The sequence below is a fragment of the Muntiacus reevesi genome, chromosome X (genome assembly GCF_963930625.1).
Source record: "Muntiacus reevesi chromosome X, mMunRee1.1, whole genome shotgun sequence".
Lineage (NCBI taxonomy): Eukaryota > Metazoa > Chordata > Mammalia > Artiodactyla > Cervidae > Muntiacus > Muntiacus reevesi.
In genome coordinates this window covers 37,103,498-37,117,631 of record NC_089271.1, presented here as the reverse complement: position 1 = coordinate 37,117,631, position 14,134 = coordinate 37,103,498, and the positions used below count along the sequence as shown (strand labels likewise).

The following is a 14,134-nucleotide window of genomic DNA, read 5'->3' as shown; positions in this document are numbered from 1 at the left end:
TTCAACTGGTCTGCCTGACTGGGGAGCATCATCCAGCAAGAAATCTCCAGCATGAAACTTCACAAACCACTTTTGACACATTCAATCAATCACTTCTCCATACACTTCTCCATACCTTCTTCATACACTGCACAAATCTTTTTTTTTACATTTTTGTTGTATTTTTGCCTTTCTTGAAATAATACAGCGTAATATGTTGCTTTTTTCTTCTATCTTCAATATCAAAATGGCTACACAAAAATTCACCAATTTTGATAAGTTTTTTTAATGTATGCTGATATGATAGCCATTACAATACAGTCTAACAAAATTGTTTTGAATGAAGTTAAAGACAACTAAGTGCTACTAGAGCCATCTTATGGGGGAAAAAAAGAACCTTTTGGCCAACCCAGTAGTTTATTATTAAAAAAAAGCAAGATGTCTTGCTTCTAAAATCAGGTAAAACTCCATGTTTCTTTTCATAAGAGCATGATATCCTATGGTTACATTAATACCTTAGTAGACTAGCACAGTTACAATTGACCCAGGTCCTAGCTTATCCAAACTGTCCAAGAAACGAGGACTTTGATGGGACACAGCTCACTGCTCCTCCCTCTGGGAGATAAGTGGGCAGAGTCTGAAGTTCTCTGTCTCAAGAGCTCTGTTCCTTTCTAGTTGGCCTTCAGATAATGTACATTTATGAATACATCTACTTATCAGACCTAAGTCTTAACTCTAGTAATCTTGTTTTCCATTCTCTTCCAAGGTAAAGTGATCTCTAATTATTTTATTTAACTGTCATGTGCACTTGGCTAGCCATAATATATAAGTCACTTAAAGGGGAAAGCATGCAGAAGAAAAAGAAAGCTTTAGGAGTCTTTGGTAAAGGGTAGCGACCTTGTCATGAACCCCACCCAACCTAAACATGTAGCACATCCTTCAGTGTAACTCTCTACCCTGTTGCCTTCTCCTGTATTCCCTTCCTGAGTGCACTACCTCATGACCTTGATTAGCTGAAATTAAGCCCTCCCACAGTAGCTTCTGAAACTCTATTACAATCTCAAGTCTTCACTTCTGGATTGCTTGTCCTCAGTGGGAGTGCTATCAGGCCATACCCTTAGTGCTACTGGCCTGAGGATGCCACTTATATGTGTTACTGAGGTGTGAAATACATTCTTTCCCTAGCCTGAACTCTCACAATTTATATTTTTTGCCAGGAAAAAAAAGTGAGTTAATTATTAGAGACATTCTTTTCTAACCACCCAATAAAAATTCTGTCAGGTGTCAGACTTCTCCTTAGCCAAAGAGCCACTAGGAAGGTGACCATGAGCAGCTAGTTGCAGTGTTGAAGGGATATAAAGGACCTACATGGTCTCAGGCAAATATGGCTAAGGTGAGCTTTGTAAAAACATTTTTCAAAGGAGTGAATGGCACAGATTACTTACTGTGTTTTAGGGGCCTGTTTTAGGGACCTAAAACTGCCTGTTTTAGGGGCCATTGTGCCTTTAGTGAAGTGCATAAATGAAAAGTGTAGGTAAAAATGTCCAATAAAGAGTCCAGTCTCTTAGTGACAATAAATAAGCAGTTTTCCACCCAAAACATGAAATGGCAAAAAATATATAATCAATATAGAGTAAAGGGTAAAACTAATATTTTCTGCCTTTAACGAGCGTTACATGATTTATTATCAGTCTACCAAATCCATAGACAGGCTATTTTATAATTTGGATTAACTGGACAGGAGCCAGATGGACAAAGTTCTGCCTCTGTTTGGTTTTCCATCTGCTTCAAAAAACCAAGAACAAACCACTTAAACTGCCTATGTTCCTTTTATCTTTTTCCCAAAATGTAAGTAATTATAGTTACCTCTCTCTTGGATACTGGTGAATTACACTTCTGAAGTGATCGTAAATCCCTATGTTTTGGGAAATGAACATAGTATATACATATGATTAGATTATGTTATAATGCTACAGTATGCTAGAAAGCTTTTGAACTTCTCTAATATTTAAAAGCATTCTTTTGAGACAGCCCAGAAAGCATTTTGTTTTTCCATTTTAACCTTTCTGTAGGTGCGGAAAAGAACTTTGGGAACCCTAGACATTGAAAGTGTTGAAATAGAGTAACATGTATAAAATCCTTGGTAGTATAGTAACTTGATATGGGGCATGGATTATTCAGTATTTTACTTCTTTGACTTTCATATTTGAATTCATAGTCTGTGTGTTCTTTGAAATGGTATAAATTATTTATGACAGCAATATCACACCTCTTATTTTGTTAAGAAAGAAAATTTTAACTCTTCCTTGATTATCAATTTTGTCACAGGATCACGAACTTTCCAAAAATGAAGACCTGGTTGAGGTAACTGGTGAATATACAGAAGGCAAGAAGAAAGATACCGAAGACGATAACAGTGTTACTGAAGCCAATCACAGTGACACTGACAACTCAGTTAAAAAGGTATTGACAACCGTTGAAAATGTATGATGATATGTGCTTAAATCCTGAGATCCTGCTCAAGAAAAAGCTTATGGGTCTCCTGGTCTCTGCAGAGGGCAGATTCCAACTTCCATGGAGAACAGAAACTTCTGTGAATGACGTTGTTTATGTGCTGGAGAACAAAGCTTAGGCAGATTTATGAATCAGGCACCTTTTTTTTCCCTCTAGCATTCTTTGCACACTTTTTGGTAGCATTCCGTTCTTCAGATGAGTGAAAGTAAATTAATATGGGCCAGTATAGTACACTCTTGAGATATTAACCAAGAGATTCAGCACCAGGTCCTTGAAATGATAAAATTACAACATTAGCAGCCCAGTACTAGTGGCAGAAATGGGATGTGTATGTGCACACACACACACGTGTATTTTTACATGGCCATGGACAAATGAAAGTTGTTCACAGCAGTGTTTGAGGTTGTGATTGGTTCTGCACAGGTGTGGTCTGGGAGAAAGTATTTATAGGAGGAATGGGAGGAGGCCTCTGTGGAAAAGGAAGTCATACTGAAAGTGGAGCTAGAGATGCCGAAACCATCTCTTCCAATAGGCAGATTTCCCTGAGTGAACCTGCTAGGAGACAAGTGGTATGTTTGAAATCATTCATTTTCTAGCACTACTCTGGATTCATTTCAGAGGTATGGAATTCAGAAACCCAAACCGAATGATACTGTATTGATTCATTTTCATTTCATTTTTTAGATTGGTTGCAAAGAGCTCTGAGTTAATCATGCCATCTTATTAATGAAACACTACCATCACTTGTCTGTGCGAGGCTCTTCTCTCTCTATTTAAATTGATTCCCTTTGAGCCCCACATTCCCCTTTTCCTTAACATGCTGCTACTGCTGCTAAGTCGCTTCAGTCGTGTCCAGCTCTGTGCGACCCCATAAACGGAAGCCCACCAGGCTCCTCCATCCCTGAGATTCTCCAGGCAAGAACACTGGAGTGGGTTGCCAACATAGACAACCATTAAAACATGCTTTCCTTTTATTTGAATGTGTATTTGTAAAACATGTATTGTTTTGTATGTATGTATTTTTAACTTACGAAATGTTATTGTGCTCTAGAGGTCATTCTCTCCCTTACTTCTTTTTCTGAGACTCCTTTCACTGAGGGAAAAATACATTCTAGCAGTTATTGTTTTCTTTCAGAATAAGGGGAAAATTCCGTTTTATAAGGAATATTTATGAGTTCCAGGTATGGTGGTCCCTGAAATTATTTAGTATAGAATTCATTAAACTCCAATTTGACATTATAAAATGTTGAGCTAATTCATATACCAATCAATGTTCCTGAATCTTCTTTGAGTAGAATTCTTGAATATACACTTCTTGTTAATCATACAGTTTTATGCTAGTGAAGGATATTAGCAATTATCTAAGGCAAGAGTTCAGCAAAGAGAAGTAATTGTCACACGTTTATGTTATTAGCTAGAGACTGACTCTAGAACTCTGCTTAAAACCAAGACTAGGTTTTCTAGCCCAGCACAAATATGTTTCTTATTATATTGTTTCTTTATTGTTTATAGGATGAAAAAGTCAACCAAGAAGAACGAGCCATTCATGAATACAATGACAATCCAAAAGGTGTGAGCAATATGCATACTTTTAAAAAGGCTAGATATGTAGCATACTACATTCATATGTACCTACAGATATATACATATATGTGCTGTAACTAAGCACATAGCTTACACACATATATTCTATTGTACACTTCTTATTGTCACATGACCCTCATAAGCTATGAAGTATGTGGCACAGTATTATGTGTTCTCATTGATCACCACCATGACTTCTTTACATGGAAATATTCCCATCACTCATGGCTGCTTATGTGTCAGTGTTAAGTGATTTAGAACAGCCTTTTTACTACTTGTTTTTTTTCAATCAGTAGTATGAAGTTGGGCATTTGTCCCAGATCCCCATTTATATGTCTGGTGAGCACTGCCAGACCCTGTCACCAATGTCCATGCTGGCCTAGAGCCACAGCAAGCCATCCAGTTATTTCCCCCAGAGCCTAGACCTGAGTCTTTGATGGTACCACAGGCGCTTCAGAGGAATCCTTTCCCACACCTTGCTGCTGGTGTCAGAGAACAGGTGCCGCAGAACAGAAGAGACTGTGACTGCCCTTGAGACCTGCAGTTTCTACACCCAAACCATTGGTGTTTTTGCTCTGTGAGCCCTATATTGTTTTCCATACCATAACATCACAGTGTGCTTTTGCTGCAGTGTCATTAAAAATAACTCTCCATAGTAGTGCATATCTCATCTGAATTTAAGCAAAAGAAGTAGTTCCCCTAATACTTTTTTCCTTCTAACTTCTGCAGAAAGATAGTAAGTTTTAGAATATTTTAAGCAAAATGTTAAAATATTTGTCATTGCTAAGTATTCTACATCCTATAACCTAAAGTGTTAAAAAGAAATTAAATTTAAGATTTAGGCTGTTGATAATATAAAATTAGAAGAATGCACATGCTTCATGAGTATACTTGCAAGATCATTATTCAGCTATGTAACATATGGATTAATATGAAACACCAAAAGATATAACATGTCCATTTGGGTACAGATAATTTCATTACAACTAAGTTTATTATTTTAAAAGATACTTTATATTTTACAGAAGTCTTCCCTAACATTTACATTTAATCTTTGCTATATTTGAGTACTGATCATCTAAACATTTACAGCATTGGTTAGGTCATTCTGATAATTTTGCCTTAACTTTTCAAGAAATATGCAGTTGTCCACTACTCTTTAGTATTACCCCATAATTCATGGTTGATAGTGTGTCACAGAAAGCACAGGACTTTTCTTTTTCTCATTAGTTAGAAAAAATATTTTATAATATATCCTATCATAGGAAATATGTGTGATCGTGCAAACAGTAGTTCTTCAGAAATCCTGGAAGATAGTGAATCAACACCAGCTAAAGACATAAAAAAATCGAAGGTAAGTGAAATGAATTTTTCATTTAGTGTTAAGACCAAAGTATTGAATTGCTTCTTCTACCTCTATATAATGATCCACATAATTTAACTCCCTTAATATGAGTTGGTGGCCCAAGAATATGTGATGAATTCCAGGTGATGTTTCACATTTTTAACGTGCCTATTTACTTATTGGACATTATGATTCAAGATTCTGATTCAAGTTGCTCTGCCAAAATGTAATAGCATGTTCCTTTCAATCATCCCATGCATACTGATATATCGTACAGGAAAAGATACGTTAAAGAACTCTATTGCTTAATTATAAGAGTATAATATCCTGACAGTCTAGAAGAGAGTAAGGCTGAGTAAGACAAGAAATAGTATGGATAAAAAAAACTGTTGATTGTGCTTAGAAGACAACATGCTACTTCAGTGTCTCCTGACTGATTCTTGTTTTGGAGTTTTTACAAGTCTGATAGATACGTTTCTTCTTCTTGGAAGTAAATTAGTCTTTCTACTTGAAGAAGAACTTTATTTAATCATGAGACCACATTTCCAGGTAGAAGTGTTAGAAGGAAACATGGAAGACAAGAAAAATGGAAAGCTTTGTTAAATTCTTATTCAACCTTAGGTCTCAGCTTAAATGTCGTTTCCACAGAGGCCTTTTGTGACCAACAGCACTTATTTAAATTATGTCTCATTATTATTCTCTTACATAGCACCCTTTTTCTTATACTTCTTAGTGTTTGTCACAGTTCGCCATTACAGAGTCATTGTATATTTGTGTACTTTATGTCTCTGTCTCCCCACTGGCCTTCAGCTCCATGGGGACAGAAACTGTTTTCTGTTTTGCTTTCTAGTAGTGCACATCATAGTTTCTGGTATATGGCAAATGCTCAGTAAATATTTTTGGTTGACAATGAATTGTAAAATGTAAGGGGGTAAGAAAAAGGAAAGAATGAAGGTAAAGCCAGGAGCCATCCTTAGGGTAGTAAACAGTCGTCTTTTGCCATCTTTGTGGGTAATATGCCACTCTGAAATTTCTTTCAGAATTACTTCAGAAATGTCAACAGTTATTTTAGCCCAAATATCCATACTGTTATCTTTTACTAAAAATTTTTTCATGACCATTTTTATCTTTCTAAAAGTATCTTATAAGTTTGGATTACTGTACCTTAAGGATGTCTTTGACCTGGCTCAAAGGACACTTCAGAATTATTATCCTTTTTAGAATCATAATGAGCATCGCTAGAACATTTCATCAGGATTTAGGAACTTTCTAGATTTTCGGTCTAGTAGAACAGAACATTTAACAGATACTCCACCACTACACTTTGTAGCTTTCCTGTGAAAACTTTTTTCAGTTATAAAGAGCTCAGGGAGAGAGTCTGGCAAAGAAAATCAAATATGAGGGAGAAGGATGAAAAGTAAAGGAGTCAGGAGACATGAGAACCCAAGGAGAGGAAAAGTGAAACAAAGCAGCAAAAAAAAAAAAATAACTGAAACACACCTCTGACCAAATGAAAATGCTTATTCTAGAATACGTGGTCGAGTTTAGGGAACGTTTCAGGCTCTCCAGTCTGCAGCATTGTCGATAGGTGGTAGCATTTGAATACACGGGACAGGGGAGGCCTGAGCCAGAGAAGGAACGCTGTGTGGCAGGCGCCTGTAACAGCGGGCCAAGCAGGGAGCCCCGCCAGCCCACACGACAGAGGTGAGGCCGGACCAGGATACAGTGCCAGGCTGATGAATTCAGTCTCAAGCTTTGATTCTGCTTAATTTCTCATTTATACCTAATGGAAAAATATAATTCAGTAAGTATACATGTTAAAGAAAAGAAACAAAAGGTAATGGAAATTATATTTTTAAAAGTCAAGCAGTAATAAATATACTTTGAACTTAAAGAATAGGCTGTTATTTTGTATATTTTAAAAAGGAAATAGATGATTTGGATGAGATTTTTTCCAATCCTTCCCACATGATATATTTTAATTTACAATGTCTCTAACCTATTTGTACCATCTAAGCCAAACAAATCAAACTGTTTTTAAAACTTGGGAAATAAATGATGCATTAACTCATATCAAAATAATTAGGTGTTTGAAATTTTATATCCCTTCCCTTAATTAGACAGCCACTCCAAAGATAATCTAAAAAAGAAAAAAGAAAAGAGATAGTTACACTCTTGGTGTCTGCAAGACAGAATTCACCATTGAATTTTGTTTTGATGATTTTAAATGTTTCGGATAGCCAGGTTAGGACCCATGATTTTAATTGGTGGCAGAGATTTTTGATGATTGTTATATCTGGAAATTGCCAAATACTGCTTTTCTAAACTGTAGCACATTTGGATCCACAGTTAGCCACTAAGAAAAATGTGTTATTGGCTTAATTTCCACCTAAGTAAGCTAATGAAAAAAGCAGGAAGCTTCTTAGCCATTAATAATAATTTCTTCCCATCATGAAATTAGTTTATTCATGTATTTATTTAGCATATATTTACTGGAAGCCTCTTATGTGCCAGGCCCAAGGCTGAAAGCTGCAGGTATACAGAGGTTAAAAAACCACTGTTGTCCCTCAGAAACTAGCTAGAACATGGCAGATTCCTGGATAATTCCCCATACCGGTGCAGTCAATTGATTTCTTATTTATTGTCATGACTGTAAATAACAAGAACCTGAGATGAGAATTTCTCCACCAAAAATTATGTATGTGGGGTCTTACCTTTCCTGCTGGCTTCCTTTTCTCTGATCCTATGCTTTATTCACCATGGCAGCAGAACTTAGCACGTTTGCCCCAAGTACACAGCTTTACTGTGTTGTGAAGAAAATCTTAGGTCAGTTACACTTACAGTTTCCTGCTGCTGTCAGTTTTCTCAGGCTTAATACATGAGAGGATCTCTTTCATACCCACCCAATAATTACTCCTCTGCTTTTTAAAAATAGCTTTATTTAGATATAATTGACCTAAAATGAACTATGCATTTTTGGAGTATGTAGTATGATTAATTTTAACATAATATATGGCCGTGAAAGCATAATCACAATCAAAGAGCGTGAACAGTGCCATCATGAGCATATGGTTCTTTGTGCCTCTTTGTAATCTCTGTCTACACCCCACATCCCCCTGCCATACTCAGCAAATCACTGATAACTGTTTTGAGATTCATCCATGCATGTATCAATAGTTCTTTCCTTTATATTGCTGAGTGGTGTTCCATTTTGAGTTAATTTCTTATTGTGGTAAAGGTATGGATTGAAGTTCTTTTTTTGCATATGGACAATTATTCTAGCATCATCTGTTGAAAAAAAGAAGCCTATCCCTTCTCTACTGAATTGCCTTCATACCTTTTTCAGAAAGCAATTGATTTTTTATGTGTGAACCGATTTCTGGACTCTGTTCCTTTGATCTCTTTATCTTGTGCCAGTACCACACTGTTTGGATGACTATACCTTTAATATAAATCTTGAAATCAGAAAGTTAGTCCTTCAGTTTTGTACCTTTTCAGACGTATTTTGGCTATTCTAGACCTTTTGTACTTAAAAATGTGAATTTTTACAACCAGTTTGTCAATAACTGAAAAAAAAATGCCTGCTGAGATTTTGATTTGAAATTATTTTTGAATCTACAGATAAATTTGGGGATAATTAATATTTTAACAATTTAAGTCTCTTAATTCATGGACATGACATTTCTTTTACTGATGTCTTTTCAAATTTCCTTTTGCAATATTTTGTTAAATTTTTCTTAACATGGAAGTTGAGGTCACTGATTTAAGACCTTTCTTCTTTTCTCTTTTAGGCTTTTTGTGCTGTAAATTTCCCCTAAAGTACTTGATATGTTGTGTTTTCATTTTTATCCAGTTCAAAATACTTTCTGAGTTCCCTTTTGATTTCTTCTTTGACTCATGGGTTATTTAACTTCTATGTATTTGGGAATTTTTCTAGACTTCCCAGGTGGTGCTAGTGGTAAAGAACCTGTCTGCTAAGGATGCGTAAGAGACCCAGGTTCAGTCCCTGGGTGGAGAAGATCCCCTGGAGGAGGGAGTGGCAACCCACTCCAGTGTTCTTGACTGGGGAATCCCATGGACCAAGGAGCCTGATGGGCTATAGTCCATGGGATCACAAAGAGTTGGACACAGCTGAAGTGTCTTAGAAGGCAAGGGATTTTTCTAGTCATCTTTTTGTCATTAATTTCTAATTACATTGTGACTGGATAAATACTTAGTATGAATTGATTCCTTCTAAATTTATTGAGACATGTTTAATCACCCAGAATCAGGTTTATCTTGGTAAGTGTTCATTTGAGAAGAAGGTTGAGAAGAATACTGTTGTTGGGAGGAGTGTTCTATCAATGGCAATTAGGTCAAGTTGGTCGATAGTGTTGTTCAAGTTTCTTTCCTTCCTGATTTTCTGTCTACTTGTTCTGTTATTGAAAGAAAAGTATTAAAATCCCTTACTAGAGTTGTGGATTTGCTACTTTTCCTTGTGCTTCTATTAATTTTTGCTTGATGTATCTTAAAGCTGTTATTTGGTTGTATTCTGTATAATGTTTAGAATTGTTACATCCTCTGAATTGACTCCATCATCATGAAATGACTTTCTTTATCCCTAATAATATTCTTTGCTCTAAAATCTACTTGATCTGATATTATATAGACACTTTATAGCTTTTTTTGAATTAGAGTTATCTTTTAACATACTTTACTTTTAAACCATTTGTGATTTAATGTTTGAAGTACATTTGATTTAGGCAACATGTAGATGGGTCTTGCTTTTTTATTTAATCTGAAATTCTCTGCCTTTTAATTGGAGCATTTAGACTCCAGTGGCACTAGTGATAAAGAACCCGTCTGCCAATGCAGGAGACATAAGAAGTGGTAAAGAACCCACTTGCTGGTGCAGTAGACATAAGAGATGCTGGTTTGATCTCTGGGTTGAGAAGATCCCCTGGAAGAGGGCATGACAACCCACTCCAGTATTCTTGCCTGGAGAATCCCATTGGACAGAGGAGCCTGGAGGGCTACAGTCCATAGGGTAGCAATGAGTCAGACATGACTGAAGCAACTTAGCACGCACGCACATAAATGGGTCCTGCTTTTTTTTATCTTATCTAAAAATCTCTGCCTTTTAATTAGAGTATTTAGACTGTTTATATTTAATCTTTATTTAATATTTAATCTGATTATTGATGCCATTAGGTTTAAGTATTTTCTTACCATTGGTAGTATTTTTCTTGGTCCCTAAAAAAAAATGCTACTTTATTTTGTCAGATATATCTTTTTTCATTCTTATATTTTTATTTGTAGTTTAGATGCGTCTCTTGTAAATGCCTATAAGCTGGATTCTGACTTTAAAAGTGTTAACATATACAGTACCTAAAATCTAATGCTAATGAATGTTCCTTTTCCCCAAATATTACCAGGATCTTAGAAGAGTTTTCTATCACCCCTTTATTCCCATTTTACATAATATTGTATCAAGTATTTTAGTTTTTTAACCTCATCAATCAAATAATGTTATTATACCACTTTCTTTATTCACCACTCCTTTTCACATCTCACATGTCCTTTCTGTAATGTTGTTTTTATTCTTCCTGAAGAAATCTTTTGGAAGTTACTGTCATAAAATTTCTTTCTGTAGTTAACTTTTTCAGTTTCTTTCACTTGAAAATAAATGATAGTATGGCTGGTTGACAGTTACTTTCTTTTAGTATCTGCTCCCATTGTTACTATTAAGACATTTGCTTGAGTATATTGTCTGATAATTTCACATATACTCTGTCATTTCTCTCTGGCTGGTTTTTACATTGTCTTTGATGTGCTTCATTTCACTATATGATGCCTAGATGTGAGGTTTTTTTTTTTTTTTTTACTTCTGATTCATTATGACTCTTGAATCTGAAAATTCATGTCATTCATCATTTTAAGAAAATTCTCATCCATTATATATTTTTTTTATTAGTTGGAGGCTAATTACTTCACAACATTTCAGTGGGTTTTGTCATACATTGACATGAATCAGCCATGGAGTTACATGTATTCCCCATCCCGATCCCCCCTCCCACCTCCCTCTCCACCCGATTCCTCTGGGTCTTCCCAGTGCACCAGGCCTGAGCACTTGTCTCATGCATCCCACCTGGGCTGGTGATCTGTTTCACCCTAGATAATATACATGCTGTTCTTTCAAAACATCCCACCCTCACTTTCTCCCACAGAGTTCAAAAGTCTGTTCTGTACTTCTGTGTCTCTTTTTCTGTTTTTGCATATAGGGTTATCATTACCATCTTTCTAAATTCCATATATATGTGTTAGTATGCTGTAATGTTCTTTCTCTTTCTGGCTTACTTCACTCTGTATAATGGGCTCCAGTTTCATCCATCTCATTAGAACTGATTCAAATGAATTCTTTTTAACGGCTGAGTAATATTCCGTGGTGTATATGTACCACAGCTTCCTTATCCATTCGTCTGCTGATGGGCATGTAGGTTGCTTCCGTGTCCTGGCTATTATAAACAGGGCTGCGATGAACATTGGGGTGCACTTGTCTCTTTCAGATCTGGTTTCCTCAGTGTGTATGCCCAGAAGTGGGATTGCTGGGTCATATGGCAGTTCTATTTCCAGTTTTTAAAGAAATCTCCACACTGTTTTCCATAGTGGCTGTACTAGTTTGCATTCCCACCGACAGTATACAAAAATAACATCATCCATTATATTTTTGAATATTTCCTCTCTTCTCTTTGCAAGTCAGATATAATAAAACTTTTCATTCTGTTATCTGTCTTTTAAATATTACTTTAATATTTTCTATATCTAAGTGATATTTGGGGAATTTCAGGGCTTGTCTTTTTCACAGTTATCTTTTCATCTAAAGACTAATCTGCTATTTAACCTCCCTATTGAGTTTTAATTTCGGTTATCTTTCACATTTTGAAGTGAAATATTCTATTCCAACTCTTTTTCAAATCTATCTGATATTGTAAAAACTAATACCTTGTTTTATGCTTGTGTTTTTTATTATAGTCCTTTAAGTAATGTAAACATACTTATTTTATATTCTGTATATAGTTATTCCAATGTCAGACATCCTCCAGAGTCTAAATCTGTTTGTTGCTTTGGCTCACTTGCTAATGGTCTTTTGTTTCCTTCTGTATTTTTAAATTTGGATTGTGAGTTCATGTTTAACCAGAACTTTTTGTAGAAATGCTTTAAAGCTTAGATTAGGGTTAGTCAATCCATAGAGAATTTGTATAAAATTCTGTTTAGCTCCGCTTAGTGTTACCGTTCCAGGACCATTTTCAGTTAATGTCTCAGTTAAGAGTTTCCCATGATTACTGTACATGTGAACCCCAAACTCACGTTAGGAAAACACTGTTAAACTGAGAGAGATGTTATTTTGTTATCTCCCAATATTTGTAGATAGACTTACATTAAAGGCCTAGTCCTTAGAGGGCCCCCACTTTACACAGGAGTCTCAGTTCTAGTTCTCCACATTTTGTGAGATCAAATCATTAAAATCCAAGAGTTATGAGATCAATAAATAACATTTCAATACTCAACTTATCTCTGAGGCTTCCTGCTCCCTCTTCATTTTTTGGCCCATGGGAATTTCCCTTCATTTTTATGTGAGCTTGCCTACACAGTATAAAATTATATTTTGTATACTTCTTCAGCATTTCTTAGTTATTTTGTAGTGGCAGAATTTTTCAAGGTGTGTATTCCTACACAATAACAGGAACATTTAACAGGAACATTGCATTTTACTTCGTAGACTCTTTTTCTAGACTCTTGACTTTTTGGGTTAGAACTTTTCAGTCTCATTCCTCCATTCTTTAAAGGTAAGCTATTAATATTTGTTGTTGATCAGTCACTCAGTTGTGTCTGACTCTGCGACCCCATGGACTTCAGCACACCAGGCTTCCCTGTCCTTCACCATCTCCCAGAGTTTGCTCAAACTCATGTCCATTGAGTCAGTGATGCCATCCAACCATCTCATCCTCTGTTTCCGCCTTCTCCTGCCCTCAGTCTTTCCCAGCATCAGGGTTTTTTCCAGTGAGTCAGCTCTTTGCATCAGGTGGTGAAAGTATTGAAGCTTCAACTTCAAGCATCAGTCCTAAAATGAATATTCAGGGTTGATTTCCTTTAGGATTGACTGGTTTGATGTCCTTGTTATCCAGGGAATCTTAAAGAGTCTTCCCCAGCACCACAGTTTAAAAGCATCAGTTCATTGGCACTCAGCCTTCTTTATGGTCTGGAAACAGTGATAGACTTTATTTTCTTGGGCTCCAAAATCACTGTGGATGATGACTGTAGCTATGAAATTAAAAGACACTTGCTCCTTGGAAGAAAAGCTATGACAAACCTAAACAGTGTATTAAAAAGCAGAGACATCACTTTACCAACAAAGGTCTGTATAGTCAAAGCTATGATTTTTCCAGGAGTCATGTACAGGTGTGAGATTTGGACCATAAAGAAGGCTGAGCTATTATTTTTAGCACCATTTTAATTTCTGAAAGAGCCAGGTCTTCGGGTGCTTTTTTGGTTTTGGCATCATGTCAAAACCATTATTTGGATTGCCATTCTTTAGGAACCCTGTTTTCTCTCTGGCTAAATCCTCAAAGGCCTTAAATCATTTGGCACTTTTCAGTTATCATCTTCTTTGATGTGTCTTGCGTGTGCCTTGATGGCCACTCTCTTCTTGGTATTCTCCTCCTCTGATTTCTG

General features: G+C 36.1%; 1 protein-coding gene across 3 annotated transcripts in view; it reads left to right on the top strand.

Moving 5' to 3' along the window:
- RPGR (retinitis pigmentosa GTPase regulator) overlaps positions 1–14,134 on the top strand; it is a 67,288-nt gene that overhangs the window by 42,452 nt on the left and 10,702 nt on the right. For all 3 annotated transcript variants that reach the window (XM_065915218.1, XM_065915216.1, XM_065915219.1), the window contains 3 exons: positions 2,308–2,442; positions 4,006–4,063; positions 5,343–5,431. In XM_065915218.1, coding sequence (XP_065771290.1) covers positions 2,308–2,442; positions 4,006–4,063; positions 5,343–5,431 — 282 coding nt within the window. The remainder of the gene's footprint in view (positions 1–2,307; positions 2,443–4,005; positions 4,064–5,342; positions 5,432–14,134) is intronic.